Source organism: Caretta caretta, chromosome 18 (assembly GCF_965140235.1).
Source record: "Caretta caretta isolate rCarCar2 chromosome 18, rCarCar1.hap1, whole genome shotgun sequence".
Taxonomy (NCBI): Eukaryota; Metazoa; Chordata; order Testudines; family Cheloniidae; genus Caretta; species Caretta caretta.
In genome coordinates this window covers 18,504,251-18,532,132 of record NC_134223.1, presented here as the reverse complement: position 1 = coordinate 18,532,132, position 27,882 = coordinate 18,504,251, and the positions used below count along the sequence as shown (strand labels likewise).

The 27,882-nt window shown below is 38.9% G+C and overlaps 1 protein-coding gene across 3 annotated transcripts in view; it reads left to right on the top strand.

Moving 5' to 3' along the window:
* MORN1 (MORN repeat containing 1) overlaps nucleotides 1-27,882 on the top strand; it is a 134,703-nt gene that overhangs the window by 63,250 nt on the left and 43,571 nt on the right. For all 3 annotated transcript variants that reach the window (XM_048824561.2, XM_048824560.2, XM_048824559.2), the window contains one exon: nucleotides 25,306-25,379. In XM_048824561.2, coding sequence (XP_048680518.1) covers nucleotides 25,306-25,379 — 74 coding nt within the window. The remainder of the gene's footprint in view (nucleotides 1-25,305; nucleotides 25,380-27,882) is intronic.

The window sequence follows — 27,882 nt, the reverse complement described above, 5'->3', positions numbered from 1 at the left end:
TCTTACCAACAAACTGATTAAGGAGACATCTTCTGGAGCAGATGGTAGAGTTGTCATCTGCAAGATTAAGATACCGTGTGTACCCTTTTTCACTATTTTGGTTGTGATGGAGGTGACATTAGCTGTAATCTTCCTGTTCATTGCCAGTTGTTTACTCTCTCTTTAAGGAGTTACAGTTAATATACATGTAGTTCTTTAAAATCTTGAAGTTAGGGAAATCTGCCATTGCGCAGAATCCTCCTACCTCTTTCTATTACTGAAGAATAGCAAAGCATAAAATAACTATCATGGAACTCCGTCCTGCTTTGTCTGCTCATGCTAGTAACTCTTAATTACTTCAGTGTCAGTAACAGTTGCAGGATTAGCCTCTTGTGATTTGCAGTGGCCTCTAGATATTGAACAAGACACTTCATCGTGACCTTTCAAACTGGTTGAAGAGGACAATCTCTTGGAGTGCCAAGGCAATGCAGCATGGGCAAAAAAAGCTATTAGAGGCATGGAGAGACTTCCATCTGAAGAGATATTGAAAAGAAGGGGGATTGTTTTGTTTAGAGAAGGGCTCCTGTTTACTCTTTCTCATAATACCAAAGCAATATTCAATAAAATTTAAAGGCAACAAATTTGAAAATGATAAAAGGATTTTTTTTTGTTGTACATAATTTATAAGTAACCTGTGGAACTCCGTTGCCTCTGGATATTACGAAGGCCAATTCCTCATCAGGATTCAGAAAAGGATTAAACACTTATATGGATGTTGAGAACATTCAGTTACATTAGATAGGATTTTAAAAAAATGTAAAATGAGTATTCAGGAATTATGCCAACTCATTCACTGGCACTTATTGAGAAGAAAATTCCCTTATGGCAGGTTATTTTCTATAACTGTCCACTCTTCATTTTCACTAGTGGTCCCCAAACTTTTTACTTTGTGCCCCCTCTTACCTCTGTCCATTTCCCACCCTGCCCCTGGGGCCTGGAGCAGGGCCGCAGCTCTGGAACTGGGGGATGCAGACAGGGTAAGGGGGCTGAGGTTGGGGCCACACCTGGGGGCAGGGGCAGAGTTGAGGCTGGGGGCCAAGGCCAACAACCAGGACCCCGGGCATGGGGCCAGCAGCCAGGAGTGGAGCTGGGTGGCACTCCCTCCCCACCCCCTATGCAGGCTGGCCTGGGCCCCAGCAGCGCTCCCCTCCCCCGAATGTTCCTCCATGCCCCCATAAAGGGGCATGCCCCTCAGTTTGGGGACCTCTGATTTTCACCTTTCTCTGAAGTATCTGGTATTGGCCATTGTCAGAGATAGGACACTAGACTAGATGAACACCTGGTCTGATCCACTATGGTCATTCCTGTGTTCCTAGTACAAAATATATCATTGCATGAGTACAGTATATTGATGAGCTTAAAGATTTTCAAAACCTTAGGGCACAAAATAACCAATAATCATCCACCTCTGCTTTCAAAATAAAAATGTCTGACGCACAGAAATCCAGTTTTCAGGTGGGAAATTTTCCTTTATACCTGTCTGATTTGCATATCTGGACTGATAGGTTCCAGACTTAGTAGTGTGTTATCTCATTGTCTTCATCATTGCATTCCATGGTTAATCAAATTAGTATTCCAGGAGGAAGAGAAAGTACTGGGAGAAGATTCATTGAGTGTTTCCCTTTCCTACTACAGCTGGTAGAAAAGAAGACCCTGTAAGTTCACCTACAGAGTACAAAAAATAACTACTTTTAAAAGCTTCCAAATCTTTGTAGAGGCTGAACTGAAAGAAAACCTTGTGCCCAAAGGATTAATAACAAACCTACCTCAGAAAATGGCTGATGGTAGACATTAGGGTTCAGACTGTTGTACATTCAATGTTGTGTGCTTTTGTATGTGTACTACACTGTATACCTACACAAGCCGAAAGATTCGGAGACCAAAGCTCTCCCAAGCGCTTTATGATGTATCTACAAAATGTCTTCCCGAGATAAGTTTGGAAAGAAAAAAGCATCATCAGAAACAGAGTGCTGCCAAAACACTTCTATTTTGCATAAGCCTTTGTCCTGGTTCCTGATAATATAAATGAACTTCAAGGGTTGATAGAGGAGCTAAAGTCTGGGCCTGAATATGTACATGATGGAGATAATGCTCAACAGATAGAAAAAAGAAATCAGGGTAAATGGGAATGTAGCTGAACGAGTGAAAGAATATATCAACCTGAGACAAAAACTGCATGGAAGAATTAGGCAATGTTGGAAGATAAAAGACATTGGAAGACCTGTCACCTACTTACCTAGAAGAGGGAAATCTACACATGTATCTTGCTAGTAATCAAATTTAGCTTAGAAATATCCCCTTAAGAAAATGAATCAGAAACATAAGGCACCAAAGAAACATTGAGAGAGAGATGAATGAGGAAACAATGAATAAATGGGTGTAAGAACAAATGTAAATAACAAATCAATATTTAAATATCAAAAGGAGGAAATTAGAATACCAGGTAACCGTTTTAAATATGCTTTGTCCAGTTCTCTTATTTTTTTTACATTATGAACCTGATTTTCAAAAGCGCTGAGCACTTACAATTGCAATTGAAGTCAATGGGAGTGGTGAGTGCTCAGCATCTCTGAACATTATTATTACTACTCCTATTTATTTCTATTGAGGTGGCATGTAGGAGCCCAACTGATGGACCAGGCCCCCATTATGCTGGGTACTGTACAAAGGCAGAACAAAAAGAAGGATCTTGCCCAAAAGAGCTGATAAATTAAATAAAATCTGCCCATGTGTTCTCTGAATGTAAACCTAATGTTTATTCCAGAAATGGAACATAAAATATAGAAAATAGTTCCTGCCATGTCTGGAACTGAATTTTTGGAATTTATTTTCTGAGACTGTAATTAGCATACTGGCAGTGATCCTTAAAAAGCTACTAATGCACATCTTGCGGTTTTGTTAATTAGGATGTGCCATTTAATATGAAAATAAGGGTAATCATTATATAGGTCACTATGAGAATTTGTGGATCTGACGTGGAGTATAAGCTTGGAAAGAAAGCTTGAGAAATGTGTTTAACTGTGACCATGTCTGTGCTTATAAAATCCAAGCAGTGTCCTCTTACACTTGTTGAGGAGTATAAATCAATATACGCTTTATGCTGTATTTCAACTTGAGATGTACTTACAGGCAGAGATCTGTAAAACATTTTTTTCCCATAAATATGTATAGACCCAGGTGTTGCAGGAAATACATCTAATAGAGTCCGTTCTGTTGTTCCCTGTGTTTTTAAAAAATTCAGTGAAAAAGACACTATCATGGTATTTTTTTAATAAATTTAAATGTCACCGTTGCATTTATCTTAGTTTAACTAAGCTTGAAAGCAGATTGTTTTCCTTTGAGTTCAGTGGCAGTGCATGGATGTAACTGAGAGCATTATTTGGCCCCAAATAATACAGCTGGGAATATCAAATCTATGCCATATTAAGTGAGAAGTGCAATTAAAAGATTTTTATGACATCTTGTTGGCAAACATGCTTAATTGGTTTGTGATATATTCTGAAATTCTTTGCTATGTCCACACTATGTGGTGTACTCATGTCTGATGTTGTTTTGAAATATGGTTGTAACACTATTTGCATCTGCGCTTAATACTGTTTTGTGCTGTGCTTCTCTGAGAGGAGCCATAGTGGGAGGGAAAGTCTCTCTCCGGATCCCAACCATGTTAAAAAAATAGCTTTCTTAGAACTGGTTTAGTACGGCATACTTTCTGCTACTGCATTTGTCCACACTGGACACTGGAACCATGCAAGCTATCACCATGTTGACAACAGGTTCACAAGCAGAGTACAATCAGAACCGTGCTTCTTAATTATTGTCACTGTGACTAGCATGGTTCTGCTCCCAATGTTCAGTCACTTGACAGCTAAGAGACACTCTTCATCGCTAAGTGTTTGCTCAATATAGCAACATATTGGTATAGATTTTTCTTTTTGCTCTTAATTCTTGTCCTTTGGAGCTAATTCCTCTATACACAAACTTACAATAGATGTTTAACCATGTTCCATCACTTTGGTTTAAGAACTGAAGAAGTTAGTTGATGAAGTTGTAATTACTGCAAAATATCAGAAATTGCATGCTACAGTTCCTAACCTGACCATAATGTAGTGCTCAGTTGTGTTACACCAGGGATAAATTTGGCCCTTAGTGCTTTTAACTTGGTTTAATTCTTTTTAAATCATCAAAGCTAATGAGTAACCTATATAATCAATGCATGTATGAGAAGAGACTATGCTGGAGTTTCAGACAATTAGGTCACCTAACGTACTTACAGCTGTCTCATACATTGATCCTCTCCACTGTCTAGTAATTCTTCGTAACCTACAGCAAGTTATGCATTAACTCATTTATTAGGTTCACATAAGAATCAATCTCTGCCCACAGTGGCAGCCACTCCATTATCATCTGGTATATTTCAAACAATAGAAGTGATTGAAACAGGAACTCCTACATTTCTATGAAGATTAAGAATGACACACCACCCTGTAATTTAAGTAGTTGTGCAATAGTTTTTCATTTGCATTAGAAGGGGAGTGCAGATTGTGATGAATTGTTCCATTTTTTTAAAATAAAATTTCACTTCAGGTTTTGAAAGATCTTCTCTGACTAATAGGTTACTTATTTTTGGAGTTCACAGGAATTTTATATTTTTAAAAATGCAAGTGTTTTTCTTCTAATGAAAAGGAATTTCATATTTATCAGCCAGATTAGGAAATAGTTCATCTTTGGGTTTGGTTACTGTTTTAGGCATTGAGGGTCAAATTAATCCCTTGAGTTATACCTGCTTACACCAGGGTTGAATTCATCCCTCAATATATCCAATAATAAATTCCAGCCCTTGATTTATTATTAAAATGAACTTTTCTTTCTAAGATAACAACTGTGTTCAGCATCGTCAGGGATATGTGGTCACTGATTTTATTTTTCTTCAGTTATTTGGTATGCTGGATCAAATTTGACTAAAGTTTACAATTTGATTAATTAAAACTAATTGAAGTCTGTTTTTGAGATTTGATTGGAGCTGATAATATAGCTAAATGACTCTGAAACTGTAATGCTTTATATATACATTTCATCTAACCTACATGACTTTGAAGAGTTTAGACAGGAGAGCATTTAATCAAGCCAAAAGTATAATCAGAAATTACATAGTCATGACTAAGATTCTTTTCATCTTTTTTGTCCCTGTAATTTCTTCATCCATATTCTGAGTAATAGTCTTGAATCAATTGGGTATACTCTAAAACAACATGCTCCAGTTTCACAGAAGGATGTGCTTATAGTGAATGTCACTGGAGATTTCTCTCCATCACCATTATAGGCCAGAAGACCAGATTTTTTTTAAGTGGTAATTTACGAAGAAGTCTTAATCCACATTAGCAGGTTGGTTTGATTCTAGAGGAACTGAATAAAGTCTCATCTTGCAACTCTAGTTGCCTGAGTAGCCCTCACTTGATTTCAGTAAGACTACTCATGGGAATAATGTTTGCAGAATTGGGCACTTGCATTGCTATAGAAGTAACATGTCTGTACCCGAAAATGTCAACAAATTGTCTTACTTTATATATACACATGCACACACACAATTTTACAATAGCTTTGTTTATTGCTTTATTTTACAAACAAGACATTATTATATAATCTTTAGCATACCGTAATGTTTTAGAACTAGTGATCTAACATTTTTCCAGTGGCTGAAGCAGTGGTTTGTTAGAAATTGGATGACAACCGTCAGAGCAAACAATGTATTTCTATATTACAGTTTATACATTGGGCTCCTCTCTTGCATTGGCACAGCTGTAGCATTTTATATGCAACACTTCTCATTAAAAAGCATAGATCATAAGCATGAGTTACATACAAGTGGAAAGTTGGCTTATTTAATGTCCAAGATGTACCTTTTTTAATCTATTACTTATTTTAATATATTGTTTTAAATAGATTGGGCTCAGCTGTCAAGGCAGAGGGAGTTTGTTATTTTTCCATAGCAAAGGTCACTAAGCATCGGGGCAGTCAAGTGACTAGCCAATAAAATATAAAATCATCTCTTAATTTTAGACTGCCATCTTCCTTTACTTAAAAGGACTCTTTTTTTTTTCTTTTTCTTCTTCTTCTTCTTTTTTTTTTTTTTTAAGTAGCCTGGTCATTTGATTCATGAGAGAAATTCCTTGCATATTATAGAATTTCATAATGGGACAGAGATCACTGTCATTTCCTGAATAATCTTAAATTGTGTCAGCTGCTGAGAATGGGCCTGATTTAGTAAACATGCCAGTGGCTTTATCCAACAATACATGAAAGTCCTGCAAGAATCTTTTGGCTGGCTTGGCAGGTGGGGCAAGGGAGGGGGAAGAAATGTCAACCTCTTTTATTGCTTATTCTCAGCAATCTTAATTACCTGTTTTGTGATGGAAAAATGCATCCACATGCAGAACCCAGTCGAGCACCAAGACCTAATCCAATCAGTCTGATGATGTATGCAAAAAGTTTACACAAAATGACCTTGTGCATAATTACTCATTTGACGGCTGTTAGTAAATGACACAAACGGAATCTGACACACATTGTAACACATTAATGAGCACCTACCTCCCCCCATCCTCTTCTGTACAGAAAAATGGTTTTAATTAAGACTTCCGTGATTAGTCATTTAATCAGTCATTAGCCCAATACAGATGGAGTCAATTAATTTTTTTTACACTTGAATAGACACTTGATGCTACTGCAAACCATACAATCTATTTTTTAACACTGTATCATGGGCAATTGCTTCACAGTATATTTAGTCAATGTATGTCACTCTTTTACAGAGACTGGGTAGCAACCATAGTATATCAGTAGTACATCTTATATAGGGGTTTCTTATTGCACACATCCAGACTACATGGGCACAGCTTCAGCTGTGAGCTCAGTGTGGTGTATTTTCTTCTCAGGGTTCATCCATTATTCCCATTAACCTTAGTGGAATAGTCACCTCTTGAATCAGATGCATACAGTAGCTGTACACTACACACACCCCTGGCATGGGTATAAATAGCAATGTAGACAGTGAGGCACTGCATAGGTGAGCAAAGACACACCTAAACCCTCTGGCTATGTGCCATGCGCAGCTCTCTACATGCCCAAGCAGGGGCTAAAAATAGCAGTGCAGTGTCACGCTGCCTTCCTGTTGCCAGAGTCTTTCCCAACCAGAGGGAAAGTCTTCAGCAGCAAGGAAAGGCTCTGGCAGAGGAGAGACAGTGGGAGCTGCCTCCCTCCTGCCAGAGCCTTTCGCTGCCACAGGTCGGTACACACACCTGTGTGGACGCAGCCTGCTTTTCACTGAAGTGTTTAGCTACACATAGCCTATACAACCACCACCAGAGTGGATGAGGGTACAGTGTCCTACTATAGTCATGAGGTAACACTCTTAAACTGAAAAAGGGATGGATCTTTAGCCTAAGTGCATTGTAAATTATTCCATTCTATCCCACTCAACAATTTAAAAAAACTGCATGGAATGTGTCTGATCCTTCCATTGGGTGGTATCCATTGACTCACGAAACAACACTGATTGTTCTTTACAGCTGTCAATCTGTTATGTTCTTGTCCTCTGAAAAAACACAAAAAGTTTGAGATTTCTGCACATGTCTGGGGGTTTTTCCCAGAGGATATATGGTAGACAAAACTGAGACTAAAAAAGATATAAATAGAGGATCAAGGTGCATTAGATTGCTACACTGTTTTTTATTCTCCTCTAAAGCAGAAATTTTCACAATTAAGCAGAATTAGTAACTGATTGTTAATGGATTAATGAGCATTGCGGACTAAGTCCGGTGATGAACTGAGTCCAGAGCTGTGGCTGCAATGACTAGAGAAAATGTTCTTTGCCGTCAATAAGCCTAACTTCACATGTGAAATTATTTGCAAATAAGGAGTAAGACCAACTATAATTAATTATAGCTGTTTTTTCAGGGAAATGTCAGTTGATGAAATTCTAGAATGAACAATTTATGGTAGGATTTAAAAACATCCAGGCGACATCTTCTATTTAGCCTGTTATCATTTTCATTCTTAAAAAGTCTTCTTTCACAGAGAGGAAGGAGCCAGCCCATTAAAAAAGACTGACGTGGATATTGTGCAATTTTTATCTACCAGTCTTTTTGCATGAATCATGGTCTATACTGAACATGCACTTGCATAGCTGGGGAAAGCAATCAGATGGAAGCATGAGGAAACAGCTCAAACTGGTTAGATCACATGGAGTCTCATATCCACACCATGCCTCTTACCTCCACTGTTACCCACTCAAAAAGGAGAATGAGTGTGTCCCGCTGTAGGACCCATGTTCATACATCACCAGGGGGCAATGAGGTGGTACCATGAAAGGTTGGGGACAATGCTAGGCAGCCTCCAAAGCAGTGTGAATCTGCTCAGGAATTAATACAGTTTTTAAGGGGAGTTCCAGGAATGGCATCCTGTAGGGAGAGCCCTATCAGCACAGCATGGGGCCAGGAGGCAAAGGAGATTGCCTTGCCTCTGGCAGACCCATAGGTTCCAAGAGCTGGAGCTCCTGCTTCTGTGACTGGTGGGAGTGGAGTGGCAATGAAAATCTCACAGTAGCAGGGGGGAAAAGCACATTAAACTAAGTGTGTGTTTGTTTTGTCTGGAGAACTATATAATGGAAGTTTCTGAACTGTGTGTACTTGTAAGTCCTGGACCACCACAGCCCCTGCAATTATAGAACAGACATAGGGCTTCTGATTTTCTGTTTTCACTGATAAACATGGATAAAACAGACCGATACAAATAAATACAACAAATAATGGGAAAACACCAGAAATGGTTACTCGGTTCATGTTGGTTTCACATTTTTCCCACCGCATTTTGTTTTTATAGATGATGTCCCTGCTCCCTGGCTTGTACCTCAGGACTTGTCTACATGGAGCATAATATGAACTACGGGGGTGTGATTTCTAAAGCTCACTAATGTGCTGCATATTAATTGGTCCAGGTAGACCCTACTGGTGTGCAGTAAAGGTTCCCTAGTGTGCTTTAATATAGTGCTGTTTGAAACAGTACTGCGTTAAAACGTCCTACGGGACATGCATCAAATGCTAAACTCAGGGGCTCAGTAACAAGTATACAAAGCTTAAACTAACATTTAGTCTTTTTATATATGTATATATTATAAAAATTAAAGTATATACTATTTATACAAGAATTTTGGGAAGTACCTGAAGAAACAAAATGGACACCCTGTAGAATCAAGCACGTCGGTTTATTCCGCACAGCGCTGGCGGAGTGTCACTTTGCTTATTAGGCTCAGAGACACTGCAGAACAATTAATTGCAATAGATTATATAGGGTGCTCATTGGGCGAAGAGAAGTGCCGGGGTTGGGTTTCCCAAGTCCCTGGATAGGTTCTAGCAGCAAGACAAGAGAAGAACAATAAGCCAATGGTCTAAAAGATTACATAATGGCTCCGCCCATGATTTAAATTAACATATTGCTGACGCACAGGTAACCCCCAAACTATGTCTATTTAAAGTGTAGAGGTTAAATCCTAATTTTGGGGTCCAGGAGAATGAGGTAGCAGCTCTCCCAGTTGACCAAAAGGTACATTCCTGGACATTTAAAGCAAAAAAGCAGTAATTAGTACTTAACAATAACAATTGTAAGTTTATCCGTGCATTTCTGTGGGCTAGGATTGGCATATATCTGTGAAGGGAGGGTGTCTGGGATCTGAGGGGTATTGTACCACTATCTCCTCTCTGCATTAGGGAGTAACCGTGAGACCTTTCGCAGCACTTCATTTGTCTGTAACTCGCAGTAAGGACACCCAATTACATTCAGAGTTATGCTGACTCTGCTCACTGACTTGAAACACACACGATTATCTGTTTACCCCAGCTTTCTCTTAGCCATGTATTGTTCTTTGTTAGCCAGCCCCCATGGCCCAGGCCAAGCTGTGGACTCGGGCCTATATGAAAAGTTCTTAGCAGAAACTGCAGTTAAGATTTTACATCCACAGCAAATGGATTTTGGCCCTACAGTACCCCAAAAATCTTCTCATTACAATATCAGAGTCCTGAAAACCCCCCAATTTTTGGACATCTACACAGAACTCAAAAATTGCTAAAAATAAACCCTGAAAAATGAAATTAATAAACCCTGGAAAACAAGCTCTACTCATATGCCATACAGCTTACCAAGGAGAACAAAATTTATTGGGGATGAGATTTTTCAAAAACAATTAAAGGAGGTAGACTCTCCCCACAACTCCTGTTCACTTTCAGTGTGAGTTGGGTTTCTAATTCCCCTAGATCCTATTGGAAACCCCACTCTAAGTTTTCAGACATCAATAATTGTTTGATAAATTAGCACAGTTATTTGTTGAGCTAGGCAGTGCAGCTAGTGAATAGATCCAGAGCGCCAGATTGGGGGAGGGGGTGCAATCAGAATCTTTCCCACGCAGTGACTGAATGGATTGCCAGCAAGATAGAAGCTTGCGCCATGAAATAATGGGCTGGTATGTTAGGTGTATGCCACAAGAGCAAATGCAAATGAGAGTGTGAGGGTGTTTGTGCAACCAGCCCAAGGTGCATTTGTGTACCTGGTATATGTTTGAAATGCTGCTTACTAGTAAGTGAAGAGCTGTTGATGAAAATGACTGCACATTCTGAAAACACCATAAAAAGGGGGCACCCTGATAAAAGGCTAGACAGTGACACAGGGTGGATTTCAACTAGGAGGGTTTATCAGTCACTGTCTGAAAAATCAGCACAGTCATTTGGTGAGCGAGGCAGTCCACGTCCTGAGGAGAGGCAGAGCTCCAGACTGAGAGAGGGGAGTGGCTGGAAAGGTTTGTGAACAAGATACAAGCATGCGCCATGGAATGATCGCCTTGGATAAGTAAAAGTGGAGATCCCTGTAGGAGGCAGGAAATATCTAAACTAAAGTGAGATCTCTTCCCAAACCCCTTGTGGTTATTTGTACATCTGAAGTGAAAACGTGACAAACCAGTGTAAATCTGCATAAGAAAACTTGCAACAAGAATCTACATTAACAGTAAATCCTTGCAATTGATACAGTTTCTACTCTATCGTGAAGTCCCCGCCATGCTGGAGACATGCTTTAGGGAGCTGTCCAGCCTCAATATTTGTGTGGCTTCCCATTAGGTCAGAGCCCTGCCATGTCAGTAGTTTGTTTTAATCTCTTCTTGGTGGGCTTTCTCAGAGAGACAAAAGAGAAAGGAATAGATTCATTTCTTTTTCTTTGTTTTTTCTTCTTCTTCCTCTTAAGAAAAGGTTTAAAGATTGAAAAATGAGCCCTGTCTTGTCTAAGTGAGGAATAATAAATAAAAGCAGGTGTGAAGGGTTGGAATTGGAAACAGCTGGATATGACGGATGTGATCTGACTTCTCTGGAGCTTCAGTCTTTAATCCCTGTGGCTCAGTGTGAATATTTCCCTCCTGATGCAATGCAGAAATAATAAATGGAACACAGCATATGGAGGAGTTCCTAAGTCTGAAGAAGAAGGAGGAGGGAGGGAGGGAGGGAACCACAGTTAACTCCTTATAAGCCTGCTTTTCCACCCTCCACACCTCAGTAATCTTCTAGTGTGTGTGCTACCATTTCTGAATGAGTAAATGTCTGCAATAATGAATTGGTTGCTAAAAAGGGAAAAGAGGACTGAAGAGGGATGATGATGCTTCAGAGCTTCTCAGTAGAAACCCTGGGATATTGTGTGTTGCAGTTAGACAATATCTTTTTAAAGTCAGTGTTTGTATTATTTATTTAAAGATGTGTAATGGCCCCTTTTAGCCGCACCACGTGGACACTTCTTACCAGTGGAAACACGCACTGCATTGACAATGCAACCACCTTACTCCCTGCTATTAAAAATTATCTAATTGTCAATCAAAAGTTTGAACAAACAGATAGGACTCACTCTGTGCCTTAAGGTTTGCCAAACCCTGGCTCTGACACTCTGCCAGATGGAGCAAATTCCAGATTGGGTCATCCACCAAAAACATCCTGCCACCTATCCTGGAGAGCTCAGTCCAAAGAATGAATAGCAAGAGCAGCTCAGCAGATCAGAGCCATCAAGGTGGTACTTAGGGAGGGAGGCAAACTCTCAGACAACAGAATCCAAGACTTAAGGTTTAATATATTATAACCAATATCTTGAACTGCATCTAGAAGTGATCAGGTAACCAATGCAGAGCATGGATCACTAGTGTTATGTTGTTATGATGGCTGACTCCACTCGAGACAAGCCAATGCATTTTCACTACTGGACGCTTCCACTTGTATATCACTGATAACATCAAGCAGCAGTCTAGTTGTGGAGTTAGAAAACTATAGTTCACTATGGTAAGATCTGTATTGAAAAGGAGTATCTTGTCTGGCTCAGCTTTTCTAGCCTCTGAGACAATAACAAGGGGATAAAGGCAATATGTGGCATCACTGCGTCTGGGAAATCTACCTGTCTCCTTATTTATACCACACTCATCACCATAGTGTCTGATAAGCAGGAGCGGATTGAATTAGGATATTGTCAGGACTGTCGGATGGTTAGAGGCAGGCCTGGGTTCTACTGCTGGGTCTGCCAGTGTGTTTTTCATTGACCTCAGGAAGTCACTGAGGCCCAGACCCTCAAACGTTGTTAGGCACCTAACTCCGATTGAAATCAATGAAAGTTGGGTGCTGTGATGGCGGCTGCTCCACACACTCATCTTGAAAGGGTTAACATAGGCCAGATGAACCAATTAACCCATTAGGCTGTGGAGGTCGGGGGATAGTTAGGCTGAGAGGAGAGCCCTGATTAAGGGAAGCTCACTTGTGCAGGAACAGGTGTGGCTTCTATAAAACCAGGGAGCTGAAAGCAGAAAGGAGGCTGCAGAGAGGAGTGCTGCATTCACTCTCCCTGGGACAAGAGAAAGGGATTTGGACCCAAGAGGAAGGGTTTTGCTAGCAGACCCAGAAGATAGGAGGTTAGCTAGAAGTGTGAAGAATGCAAGCCTGGGATAGGCAAAGTAGGAAGTAGTTCAGGGGAGCAGGAGGAAGGTTTGTGCTAGTACAGATCTTAGCTGCTGGAGATACGGCCCCTGGAGTGGAACCCAGCATACAGGGTAGACCTGGGTTCCCCTATCAGCCACTGAATTAATGGCACAATCTGGGCCGTGAACTTAGAGATAGTCTGGGTCCATTTGTTCTCGCCACCGAGGGGGTGGATCAGCAAAGGCAGTGGGACTGCTTGGGACAGCGTGAAAGACTATGATAATGCTCTGGAATGGGAGAACTCTTGTGACTTGTCTGGAGAGCTAAGCCATGAAGACTACAATAGCGAGACAATGGACCGAGGAACCACAAAAAGAGGGTGTCAGGCTGGCAGAGCTAATCCCCAGGTGCAGCCAGTAGGAGGCGCCATCTGCCATGAGTAGAGGCCCCTGTGACAGGTGCCTAAATACCTTTGAGAAAGTGGGCCTAATCCTCTCTTGGAGTCCACATAAAAAATAGATACAATATCATACTTACCTGCTCCACAGTGGTTTTAGTTTCTGTGTCTGTAAAATGCTTTGAATCCTAGAATGAAAAGTGTTGGTTGAATGCAAAGAATTATTATTTATTAAGAAAGTTGCAATGAATGCCCTTTCTTGAGAATTGGTGTTTGGATTCTTTCCCCCTTGTCAGTTATGTTCCCAGAACCATGGTAGGATTTTTCAGAGGTAGTCTCTCAGGCTATATAGAAAAGCAGAATATTTTGAAGGGCATTCTACTCCTGGCAATGTTGTCACAGCTTCCAAGCAGATTCTGCCAAAAAGAAAATTGTAGGAACCGCTGTTGTAGACTGCATAGTCATCGGCTTATATCAGGGAGTCAGTAGCAAGAATTCATTATACATTCACACAGCTGCAGATAAAGAGCACCTAAAATTGGATGCCCTGTTCCAGACATCTGTGATCCTGATATTATTAGATGGCATAAGTATCATCCTATGCTAGCCTCTGGAATTATTGCACACATTAGGGCATCTAATTTTTTCCCCTACAGATCCTTGGTTCTGTACAGCAGTTGTGACTAGCAGTTAGAGCAGGAGACCTGGAAGCCAAGACTCCTGGGCTCTATTCCTAGGTTTGTTTATTGACTTACTGTGCAACCTCTCTGTCTCAGTTTCCCTCTCTAGAAATAATATAATAAATACCCACCTCAAGGAGAGTTTGAGGCTTAAATAATTATAAGTGATTCTTTTTAAAGGCCCATATATATGTTTCATATTATAACTCAAAAAAGAGTAACCAATTTTGGTGAAACTTTCAAAACCATTCTCCCTACCCTCCGAGCAGGAAATGCACTTTTGGGCTGAGATTAGGCTCAAGAAAGTTAATCTTTAAAGGAACATTACTGGGAATAAGACAGTAAATGGTAGCTATTTGGACAGCAGTGCTTTTCAGGTTAAGTTCATGACTACTGTGGTGTCATTCTCTGTGGCAGAAAAACTAAGAAGTTTGTTAGCTAGAGGGATACAGACTAACACGGCTGCTACTCTGAAACCTAGGTAGAGGGAGTTTTTCAACAGCTTTAAGAGGAGTTAGGTGCCCAATGGGAGATGGATGCCTAACTCCACTTAGTACCTCTGAAAGTCTCTCTCTCAGCTATCTCAAGATCTTCAAGAAGTGGTAATTGTTTAAAATGTAAATCAGACAGTGTTGGTTACATTTTTGAACAATCTTTCTGCTTTTGGAATCTGACAGAAGTTTTTCAAACACCAACAGGTCACCTTTTGAGGATCACCACAATGGCGGGTTCTGCCCCTGATCGTTTGGAGCTGGCAGTGCTGCAGCTCTGGACATCAGTAGCAATGTCGGAAGTCCTGGCTCTCCAGACCAAAGGATTACGTTTGAGGATGTGGGCCAGTAGATGCACTGTTCAGTGTTACAGTTGTGCTGTCCCCATCTTCCTAATTTGTTAACTTTGTTTGTACTTCTGCCTTCTTTTTTAAAGCAGGACCTTCAAAAGTACTCAGTGTTGGCTTAACTCTGTTCCCACTGACGTCAATGGGATTTTTCTCAATGACTTGGTGAGAACAGATTTAGGACTTCTGGAAATTCCACCCCAATTATCTACCACAAAATAGCCTTCTAAAAGAGAGGGGTTATATTTTTGATAGTTACAATATGCCCCTTCTCTAAGATCTCTGGCCTGCCTTCTCCACTCTGAGGTCACTTGGCCCCCAACTCTGATATCTAGTACGTTTCATCCATGCAGGATCTCAAAGCTTAGCTGCACTTCAGTGCTTGTATCTCTGCAGCTCTAAAACTTTTCTGCAGTCTTGAACCTTTGCCTTAGCCCGCAACTGCTACTGATGGGAATCAAGAGGGTTGTGTCATAATATGTACCATGTCATCCACACACATTTATATTCTTCACCAGGGCAGCAACAGAGCTTTCTGTGTGTGGAAAAGGAAGTTTTATATTACAGATTCTTTACATATTGCCCAACAATCAGGTAGTGACAAGTTTAGGCATTTTGAATATGATTCCAAGAGCTTTAGAATTGGGAACAAATACTGATAAGCATGTATAACCACCAGTATCTACATTCTAGCTAGAAGGTGTAAAAGAGGCTCACCTAGCTGTAGCTGTAGCATTACACCAGGATAGAAAAGTATCAGGAATTGCCATAAATGCAGTTGACACCCCACAATACATACTGAATTCCGCCTGGGCTAGGAGTGGGACCTGTGTTGGATACTATTGACAGATACACTATTGCATTTGGTTAGATACAGAAATCTAAATTAATCCCTTGCAGGGACCATTTGGGGTGTACTTTAGCAGGACAGGAGGAGCCAAACTCTGCTTCCATGGATACCGTGCCTCCTAACTGAAGTCAAATTTTGATCCAAAGTGACTTCATTGGAAAGACACTCCAAAGATGATGTAAGAATCTGGCCCAAATTCTGAAGTGAAAGCAATTCCGTTCCTGGTAAATCTCTTTTAGGGAGTCTAAAAATGAGCTGCATAGTGGAAACCACAGTGCCATGTTAATCCACAGGTCAAATATGTTTCAGGCAGTTAATTTTCTCATTGACAACCTCTCTAACTTGAAGGAACCACTCCTTCTCAAATGCCGTTCATGCTAATGGAGATCTAAGCTCTCCTAAGGAAAATGAATAATTTTAAACTGCAAATGTACAAACTACATTGTGAGCAGGGCAGAGCATATTCAGCTGGGAATGTACCAAGATCACAAACTAATTTGCTTATTGGATTATAATGTTAAACATTAAGGAATACAAGACTCTTCATGTAATTCACCTTTTCTTTTCCTTGTCTCATTCAAATTGGCTACCATCCTGTCTGATGAAATCTAGTAGTCCGATATTCTACATGACTCAGGAGTGATTCTATATTCTATGTGCTTTTTATATATTATTTGTACTACAGTGGCAATCAGAATTGGGGCACAACTATGTAAAGTCCTGTATATATACATAATAAGATACACTCCCTGCCCTGTAGAGATGACGGTCACAGTAGACAGGACAGACTGAAGGTGGGATAAAGGGTATTATTACCCAAATTTTACAGATGGATTACAGAGGCACAGAGAGTAAATGACTTGCTCAAGGTCACATAGGAAGTCTATGGCACAGCCAGGAAATAAAACCAGATATGCTATGTCCTAGACTAGTGTCTTAACTGCAAGATCATCCATCCTCTCTGATTTCTCTGATCTTTTCATGACCACCTTTAATGATGGTGTCAAACTATATTACTAAATAAACTGGTCTACTAGTCTGAACTAGTCTAGACTTTTCCTGTTTCTAAAGTGTATCGTGTCCTTTTATTAGGTTGCAGTAGTAAAACCTTATCATTTCCTAGAATTCTTTATTTTAGATTTTGTTTATTTGTAAATGCACCTGTATGCAGTTCTGGGCATATATACTGAAATTAAATAATAAAACATACAAACTAGGAGTCAGGTCCTGAACTAACCCTAAACTTGGTGGCCCTGAATTGCCACATGCAAGTCACCTGAATTAAATGGCATCCATAGGGAGTCACTTGCTATTCCCTGGTGAGGTGCTGCGTGGCCCTCACTTTATAGATTAAAATCAATACCTTGAATCTGAATTTTTTTGTACATGTGCTTATTCCTTTTCCCATCCTACAATCAATTAACCAATCCATTAATTTGCAGTTCATACAGCGACACAGATTCTAAGGCCAGAAGGGATGATTATGATCATCTAGTCTGACCTCCTGTAAAACTCAGGCCATAGAACTTCCCCAAAATAATTCCTAGATCTGAGCTTTTAGAAAAACATCCAATCTTGATTTAAAAATAGTCAGTGATGAAGAATCCACCAAGGTTCCACATTGCAAGCAGCTGTACACAAGTTGGGCCAGATCTTCAGCTGATGTAAATCAGCATAGCCCTACTGAAGTCAGTGGAGTCATGCTGATTTATAATAGCTCAGGATCTGGCCTGTTGGGTCTAATTAAAGCAGAAACCTAGCTACTATGGAGAATAGTCAGAGCCAATCAAATCTGCATTTATCCAGGTCTATGGGTTACATTTTCAAACCAGTATGCAGGGAATTATTTGCACAACTCTTGTTCCCTGAACACAGTGTTGAAAATTTACCCTAAGTGTTTCAGTAGCCATCATCTGTGAGGACTTGGAGTGCCAGAGAGAGAGGTCACAACAAAATAAAAACCTGCCCCCTGAAAGATTTAATTTTCACCACAGGGAAAGTTAAAAGTGGAATGCAGATTTTTGTCTGTTGTCGTAAGGGAATTGATAGTTTACTCAGATGAGTTAAGGCAATATTATTCAAAGCTTTATAGGCAAGTACTGTACAAACATTGTGAAAGCAATTAAATATCTAATAGCAGCCCAATTAAGTTATTTTTATTAATAGATGATGAGATATTGGTAGAGTTTATTTGTAGCCAGCAGTTTAAGTACATCCTAAAAGGTTACATACTGTAGCAAAGAATTTAAGTAATCTAGGAGGGCAGCAAACTATGCTTATAAATAATCATTTGATCTGGATTTTTTTAAGAGGCAGAAATAAAAATGAAGCATTCAGCTAAGAAATTGGCAATGCATTGACTCTCAACATATACTTTCAGCTTCAGGAATGTAATCTACAATGAAAAACCCAGGAAAAATTAACATTAAAATTATGAGTTGGCTAATAGAGTAAAATAATTTCCATCCTTTAAAAGGTTCCACAAGGGTAGGATGTACCTCAGTAGCCTGCACCAATCTCTGCAGTCTGATCTGAATACATCAAGATGTGTGGTCTGCTTGCTTGTTTGTATTCACATTCAGTTCCAACAAAAGTTAACAGTAAAGCTTTATCACCTTTCAATTTGCTCCCATATCACAGTGGATAACTGCTTTATGAATTAATTGCAGCTTTTGCAGTATTTGCATGACAGTTTCAGCAGGAGACAGCATTTGGACAACTGTTAAGTATTGACAATCTGCCAGTATTCAAATTATTCTGTTTTACATCTCTCCTGATAAAGCACCTTAGCAGGTCAAATATGGCCCCGTCTAGTCAGCAGGGGTTTTCTGCATCACTGTGATAATTAAGATCGTGTTTCCAAATTAAAACACCCAGAGAACAGGTTGAAATGATGAAGAGCACAGCTCAAATACTGAGCCCTTTGGGAACCCAGAGAGTGTTTGAAAACCATCACAAGAACACCTGCCTATGGTTACAAACTGAGAACCTGATCTGTAACACTTACTAGGCTCCAAGAGGGCTCGTCCTAAATAAATTCCAACTGAACAAAGCAGTCCCACAGAGGCCTCCAAACCAACAAAAAAGCAGTTAGTAGTTTCTGGGTCAAAAGTTGCCCATACATTTTAGGGATACATTTTCAGAGCAATGCATGGGAATAGTATGAATGTGTGCCATTAACAAGTAAAACGAATTGCATATGCATAAAGAAAAGGAGTACTTGTGGCACCTTAGAGACTAACCAATTTATTTGAGCATGAGCTTTCGTGAGCTACAGCTCACTTCATCAGATGTGTACCGTTTTCCACGGTACACATCTGATGAAGTGAGCTGTAGCTCACGAAAGCTCATGCTCAAATAAATTGGTTAGTCTCTAAGGTGCCACAAGTACTCCTTTTCTTTTTGCGAATACAGACTAACACGGCTGTTCCTCTGAAACCTGCATATGCATAGTAACTACTATGCAACGTTTTGAAATGTTTATTCCCTAGTAACAGCAGCAAAAACAATTGCTTCCCTTCCACACGTATTCATAAGTCACTGCTGATCTCTCACAGCGCTAGCTCAATTTTTCAGGGTGATTTAGCTGCAGTATCTGTTAGAGGTTTCTTATGACTCTTTTTTACTTTTTAAAATTATTATTCAAATATAAATATTGCTATTAAACTACATAGCAAATATCTTGACCTAACAGGATATGTGCAAAAGCACATGCAGAAATAACGTACATTTTGACAATTTGCCGTAATATTAAAGCACCAGAGGACAAGTATTTATAGTGGGCCTAAACCTGTTGATGATGTCACTTGAAGTTGATTCTTCACTGAAATTGAAATAATTAATCTAAGAGGAGAATAGCAAATTTAGCAGGCTTAGCATTAGTTGGATCACCATGGAGCAAGAAATGGTTTCTTCAAAAACAACCTGGCTGTAATGGGAAATCACTGATGCTAGACAAGTTTCCAGTATTATTTCCAGCTGGATATCAAAGAAGTAAACTTTCACAACAGCAGCAAAGAGTCCTGTGGCACCTTACTGATGTATTGATGTATTGATGACAACAGGATAATAGAATAGGACCATGCCGTTTCATGCTGCACTTCTGCAGAATTTAGGGATACTGTTGCTTTTCTGCAGAAGTGATGGAAGCAAATGAGTCCTGTTTCTAAAAGGAAGAGGCCTCAGAAATGTCCCAAAAAGACTTTTATACCATCGATTTTACGTCATCAGTTTTACAAGTGTGTGACTCTATTGACATACATGGTGTTTCACCTGATTTATCTCTGTCTAAGTGAGATAAGAATTAGGCTGGTTATCTGTACAACTATTCCTCATCTTTGGAGAAAGATTCTGTTTACAATATTGGTGTTTTCCAAAGAACTGATCCTGCTTTGCAAGGGGTTCAGGGTTAATCTTTTGGCTTTATGTTTCTGCACACGAAGAGAGAATTCTCCTATTTGGGACAGAGTTTGCAATGAGTAATGCATGAAACTCAGTCTCTTTGTCTGTTCATGGAATATCTGTGAGCAGATTGTGATTCTCGTATGTATTTGCTAGTTGAAAGCAAAGCATTCATAAAATATTTCTAAAATTATTTAAATGTCTGTAGATTGATTGTTAACACTTACCTGCTTGAACTGTGTTTGTTAGTTATAATTGGCCAGATAAATCACGTGACTTAGCTTCTGCTCTCTGAATAGATACTGGGAGAAGCACTCTCAGGACAAATTTTTTCATAGCTGAATTTAAAATTCAGAGACATGACTCTGCCATTCACTTTCAGCGAATGTTTGAGCCAGTACCACTGAGTTGCTTGCAGTAGGAAAGTTAACGTCAAAGGATTGTGTGTGCCCAAAGTGAACCCATTTAAAAATCTGAGTGCAAGTTTACTGAAATCTCCCCTCCCACAAAAGTTCTGTATTCACCTAACTCAAGATATAGTACCGGACCTGAAGCAGAAATAATCCCATCCCTTCTACCCAAGCTTTTGCTTATGGGAGAGTCCACAGAGAAAAAAAGCATTTCCCTTAGAGAAGCTCTTCTCAACCACAGTGAGCGAGTGAGGGCTACAAGGGATTTGTACCGCCATTCTCTCCCATCTCCATCAGTCATGTGTACAGTTCTCCCAGGCCTGAAAGATGTTGTTTTTAACAAAACTTGATGGCCTGTTCTAATACCTTTACCGTGCTATATGCAATGCATACTACTAAAGTTCTAACAAACAAAGAGGGAATGATACTCCAGTTCTAATTAAAGAAATAAGCTTCTATTGCTAACAGGCTCTTTCCCTCCGCTCCAATATTAAGGATCAATGGGCTGTCACATGCATATCTTTTTAATACATGCCAGCTGAGATGACATTAAAGTGATAGAATGATCACTATAATCAATGCAATTCAAGAGAGTTTTGTGGCTTAAACATGAACTTGACTTTCCTCTGAAATTCTGTCTTTAAAGGTAACATTGTCAGAGCAGCAAAGTACAAGGTTGCATTTTGGTTTAAAAAATATACAACCTTGGGATGGCAGAATTAAAAAAAAAATCTTCATGTAGCTGTAGGTTTTCTTATTTAACTCATATTTTAATGCAATTCAAAGGACCTCCATATTTATTCGTAGTGCCATACTAGACTGAATCAGAAAATATTCTCAAGTGGAAGGAAATCATACTGAGCTGCCCAAAGAGAAGAGCTAATGGAGGAGGCATCCTCAAGTTTTTATTTCCGTAATAGTGGTGTATTAAACCATGCAGATTGACACTGCGGCACATAAAAATGATTCATTCTACTCAAAGGCAGCTGACATTGATCTTTCTTTGCCTTTAAAACATGAAAGTATGGGTTGCCTGAACGGAGTGAGCATGTGTGTATGCTGAATGCCAGTACAGGTAATACCAAACAGGCTTATCCGTGTCACTTGAAATGATAGGCTAATCTAGTGGGTTTTGGCCTCTCCATAGCACATTCTTTTTGGCCCCTTTCAAGCAGATGCATCTATTAAAGAGACCATCATGTTGATGCTGCAGTATATAATTACAGCAGGGAAAACAAAACACAAAAGGAACAGCTTAATTTTGAGCTAATGGAATCCATACATACCATTGTTTTCATATTTTAATCAGTGCCTTTAAAATCTACTTACACATAATACTTTTGAACTCTTTTTTTGTTGTTGTTGTTTTTTGTTCTGGGTTTATTTTTTCAACGCCCTAGAGGTTTTGTAAAAACTCTTAGGATTCTTGTAAACCCTTTTATTTCTCTTAAAGTTGGCAGACTAACAGGCTTTAGTTATTCTTAGTGCTAAATTATTTATCTTCCTTTCCCCTCCTAGCCCTGACTTCTGAATCTTTAACTTGACTCTTGGGATATATCTGGGGCCTTTTTCCATTTAAAATAAAGCAGTTTTCATCTTTTGTCTTTCATTTTTTATCATGAAAATTGTACATGCAAAGTTTGAATATCTAAGTATCTTAAAGGTGCAGTGTCTGGATTTTTGTTTAAGTGTCATTTTCAGTAGACTAACCTTACTACATAAAGGACAATTTCAAATTCAGCTTGTTCATGACAGCTAGTTCACCATCTGAAATCATTGCAGCAGTAGCATCTGGAGTTGAAATTTTTTAAGACACCAGTACTATCTTACATAATGTATGCTAGATCAGTCTCAAGGCTGTTTCCCCACAAGTCATAAATTAAAAAAAAGTTACTAAGCCTTTCTTGACAGTATGTATCTTGATATTGTATGATGATAAAACAACAGAATTTACAATGCCAGAACACACATTTGATCCTTCAAATCCAGCATCCTGCTGAACCTAATGTTACAGCTCTACTTTGTTTGGGCATATCACTGGAAAGTGATTAATGTACTTTAATGGGACGTAAGCACATGCCTGAGTACTTTGCTGAACAGGAATAGTATTACTCAAATGCTTAAAGTGATGCACATTCCTAAGTGCATTGCTGAACTAGGGCCCTAACGACTTCTGGTGGGGAAGTAGCAGCACATAAACTCTGAAGCAACAAAGATCTTTTCATGCAAATGTCACTAGTGCTGGAAAAATAGTAACAAGAAATACAGAAAATATTAAATAAACATAATTATAACCTAAAAAACAGTTTTTCAGAGTTAACCATAGATGTTGATGGATTTTAATGCATATAGCTCCCTGTGCACAAAGGAATATAGCATACTCCCTAGAATGTGAATAACATATTTAACATTTTAAGGTAGATAGTTTTGTAGTCTGCGGGGTCATATAGCACACTTGTGATCAATGCAGGACCTATTAGGTTGATACTTTGAAGAACTGTCTTACTTTACTTTGCATTTTTGGTGCTATATAAGTAAAGAATGTAAGAGCAACACAGACAAAAAATATAAGATCTCTTTTTGGCTATAAGAATAAGCATTGCTAAAATATATATTATTTGAAGAATTCCCCAAAAGCAGAAAGACAAATTGTCCAGACTAATAGAAAGAAAGGGGGTATTTTTGTATTCTTAGCCTGACCCCTTGTTTACATTTATCTTAAAATATTCTGTCATTTAACACAGATAAACTATTGGTAGGTTTCCAAAGCAGAGATCTCAGGTCTCTCTGGAGGTGCTTGCTTTTGGTGGCAGTTAGTTTTTAGATGATTCCGGAGCTGGTGTAGATTCTGAGCTTTGTTTGGAAGTTGGCATTAATCATACAGTATATGTAAATGTGCTACTTCTGGTTATATAATTCAGTCTGGAGGTGAGCTATGTTTTTTAGGTTAGTTAATGAAACTTTTGTCTTCTTGGCTACTGCAGTGCTTTGCTACAAATCTTGTAGGTACAGCTCTTCAAGTTTTGCAGTTGGTAGGAAATTTAGTAGCTAAGGCCCTGATTCAGCAAAGCACTTAATCACATCTTTAACTTTTAAGCATGTATTTAAGTTCATCTATATTCAGCAACACAAACTCTCATTGACTTAAGTGTGACTTAAATACGCTTAAGTGTTTTGCTGAATCAGGGTCTAAATTAGTTGCTAGTACTAAGTCTTTTCATCATGTTACCCCATTTTGTTCCCTTTTCAACCTGTAGCATGTCCATGTGCAGACTGCCAATAAGGGCTCTGATTTAATAAAGCAAGAAAGTACATGCTTAAGTACGTGCATAGTCTCATTGACTTCAATATAGGACTTAAGCACCTGCTTAACATTAAGCATCTGCTTATGTGCTTTCCTGAATAAGGATGCTTTCCTCAATCAGGGTCCATATGCTTAAAATTAAGTATGTGCTTAAGTGCTTTACTGAATCGGAGTGTAAAGAGTCACATACATTTGCACACATGGGCCAGATCCTCATGTGGTGTAAATCAATGGAGCTATAACTATTTGCGCAATCTGAATGTCTGGCTATATGGGTCTGATTTTCCACTGCCTTCAACCTTATGCAGTCATTTACAACTGTGCAATGTGGGCACTTTGTACTCCCTTTGCATGAGTGTAAATGGTTGCATCCATTTATACCCATGGTGGGCAGTAGAGAATCAGGCTCAGATTCCTTCATCCCACTATGGAATTCAGTTACTTTGGTTAATAGAATATTGGAATCATCAACCATTTTTAAAGCTAACCTTGCAAAATGCACAAAGTAAAACTTAATGTACCAACAAATACACACTGAAAGGGTAAAGTGTATCAGGTATGAGCTCTGCTATGAGATAGCTGTAAAGTGGTAAAAACTTTCTGAAAATCAGCGTGCACATGAGCCTATGGAGGTTTGATCCTTCATTATGAAAGTTTTGGTAATTATTTCAGTGGGAGCAGGATTGGACCTGTAAAGCATAACTTTGGTTCTGATTTCCTCTAGCCAGTACTGTCATGATACTCAGGCCAGGTAGAGTATGTGAGACTAACTGTATTAAATCTAGGGCTTTTGCTTTCTTTTAGTGTTCTTATTTTTCCCAAGTCTTGGAGTGTCTCCTTGAAAAGTGTTTCAGAAATGTAAGTTTGATTGCTGGGTTTTCTGATCGCTCTATATGTGGACGTACTTAAGATGACAGGTTTCAGAGTAGCAGCCGTGTTAGTCTGTATCTGCAAAAAGAAAAGGAGTACTTGTGGCACCTTAGAGACAAACAAATTTATTTGAGCATAAGCTTTCATGAGCTACAGCTCACTTCATCGGATTCATGCAGTGGAAAATACAGTGGAGAGATTTTATATACATAGAGAACATGAAACAATGGGTGTTACCATACACACTGTAAGGAGAGTTATCAGTAGAGAATCAGGCTCAGATTTCTTCATCCCGCTATGGAATTCAGTTACTTTGGTTAATAATAATACTTAAGATGGAGATACGTGGATGGCTGTTTCAAATGCTGCTAGGAGATATGATATAGAAAAATTAGAAACTGGATAAAGCAGTAATAAGTATATTGTAACAGACAGTCCTGTATCTTGTAATGGTGGCTCTCCAGCTCTAATTTCTGAGTATCATTATCAGTAGAAGTGTTGTGATAGCTATGCTTTTTTCCTGTGTTCTGCAGGTCTGAAGTGACAGCCAAAGGGTACAAGTCAAAACAGGATCAGCACTCCATGAAGAACTCTAGAGTATTGCCAGGTAAGGATTTCGAGCTGTCTGCATTACCATACACATCAAGTGAAGTGTTTCGGAAGCTAAGTAGCAGTGTAATTTCAGGATCAAAATAACTAGGCCATGATGAGGATCATGACCACTTGTTTTTAGTACATTTTCAGACCATTAAGTGGCAGGCTAGTCCTAATTTCCTAGGGCTTTGTTTCAAAACACATGATTTCTTCAACATCTTGTCTATCACAAAATGATAATAGTTTTAGGTTCCTCCGAAGTGAATCATGATTCTCTTGTACTTAAATCACTGTTTGTTTGGTGTCCGCCAAAACAATTATGATTTATCTTGGATCTGGTTATAAGCAAGGTCATGGAAGCCTTTTAACCTCACACTCTCAGTGACACCAAAAAGAAAACAGAATCACATATGGAAGGGAGCTCTCATAGTAGGAGCTTACTTTTAAAAAATTCAGTGATTGTGGAGGTGTGGCAATAGCATGGTGATAGACCAGGAAATCCGCATTTGAAGAGATGCTCGCCCTTTCAACCACAGTTAAGTAGAATAAGCAATGTATTCTGCTATCTCATGATCTCCTGAGAGATCAGATCTCCTGATCTCTTGGGGCTTGATCCTTAGCTGATGTAAATCAGTCTAGCTGAGTTGAATCAATGGAGGTAGACCTATTTACACAAGCCATGGAGTTGGTCCTTGGTGTCCAAGGTGCGTTGGTAGGGTGGCAGGAGGCAGCACATTATGATCTCCTGATTGGAGGGTAAAGATTGAGAAAGCGTCTTACTGGGATTGGAAAAGATGGGAGAGACTTTTTTTTCATATGCTATAAATAGTTACATTTTTAATTTTAAAAACCACATATTTATTATCGTATCCATATATAAAAACTATTCTTGTGAGTGTTTACCAAAAAGATTGCTGCTATCCTAGTACTCTCACTCTTCTGCTGAAAGTGAAAGATGTTTCTGCAGTTCTATGCTTAAAGCTTCCCAGGCACAGGGACTCAGTGATGAAATGGAAGACGAATTTTTATTAACTACTGTTCTGTTATCAAAGATGTGCGTTTTTAAAAGTGAAGGTAATTAACCACTGGAACAGATTGCCAAGGGCTGTGGTAAATTCTCTATCACCTGGAGGTCTTTAAACCTGGATTGGATGTCTGTCTAAATTATTCTATAGCTCAATTGCACCAAGTCAGACTATATGATCATAATGGTCCCTTCTGCTTAAAAATCTATGTATCTGTGAATTTAAAAATACACAAAAGAATAGCTGTTTCAAAACTTATCTGATTGATCTTGCATATTATAATTCTGACTTTATTGACTCTGTTGTTGACGGCACAGATTTCAGCCCCTGATTTGACTCGTCTACTCAAAGGATCGTTGTCATCTGCGATATTTTCTTTCATGTGTCTATTTCATTTTTATACTCATTACTACCAAGCTATAACTTTCTTTTTCATTTTTGAAGTTGGTGACCTCTGAAGGTTTTTGCATCTCTGAAAGTTTCATTGATGAAAAAATATCAGGTATCATATTCTGGAAAACCTATGGCCCATTAACTTATGTCTATTAATAGCTGAAAAATTCATAAACCTTTACATAATGATTTTCTTTAAGTACAGTAGTATTAGCTTTTATGATAATTTTACTGTTATTTATGATCCACAAAAATGTCCATCGAAAAGAGAGAGAATCACATAGGAAGGCTAATTTGTAGATACTTTAATAGCTTATATTAATTGTTGCAGTTTCTATTAAAGAGTAAGGAGGTTACAAAGCCTGTCTTTATAAACCAAGAATAATTCTGTGTAAGAAAAGTTATATTATTAATGGTGGTTTGAAGTGATTTCTTGGGGAGCTGCAATAATTCATTCATAAATTCCATTCATCTTCTTTATGTTTGAAAATATTTGTATCTGTACCATCATGACCTGATTAAAGTCCCTTTTTGTCTGTGTGCAGTTATCCTATGCTTCACATTGATGTTTTTAAAGCTCAGAAATTAGTAGCAAATGCAGTTGCTTTCAGTACAGGAGACTGATCTGAAGAAACTCAGAATTTGAGTTGTTTGGGACCCACTCCTCCCTGATCTGATATCAATGGGAGTTCAGAGCATTTGGCGTGCACCAGGACTGGGCTCTTGGAGACTGATCCAGAAAACGCTAATTCATGTGCTTAACTTTACTTATAAGAGTAGCCCCCCTGAAATCTATGGGACTGTTCATGCAAAAAAATTGTGCATATGTTTAGGTTGGGCGGGGCAAAGTACTACAAGATTTGATGTAAGAAACAATTCTATGCTGGCCCAATGTAGGATGAGCGACTAGATGGCCCCAAAACACTATCTTTTACATCTCTAATTTATATACTCTCACACCCATATGTATATATATATATATATATATATATGACCAATGAAACAGTGGAGACCAAAAATGGGAGAAAAAGCTTGTGCCAAAGAAATTTTAAATGGTTTTTAAGTACTTGTCAGCATAAAGGCTTGCATGCTCTGAAG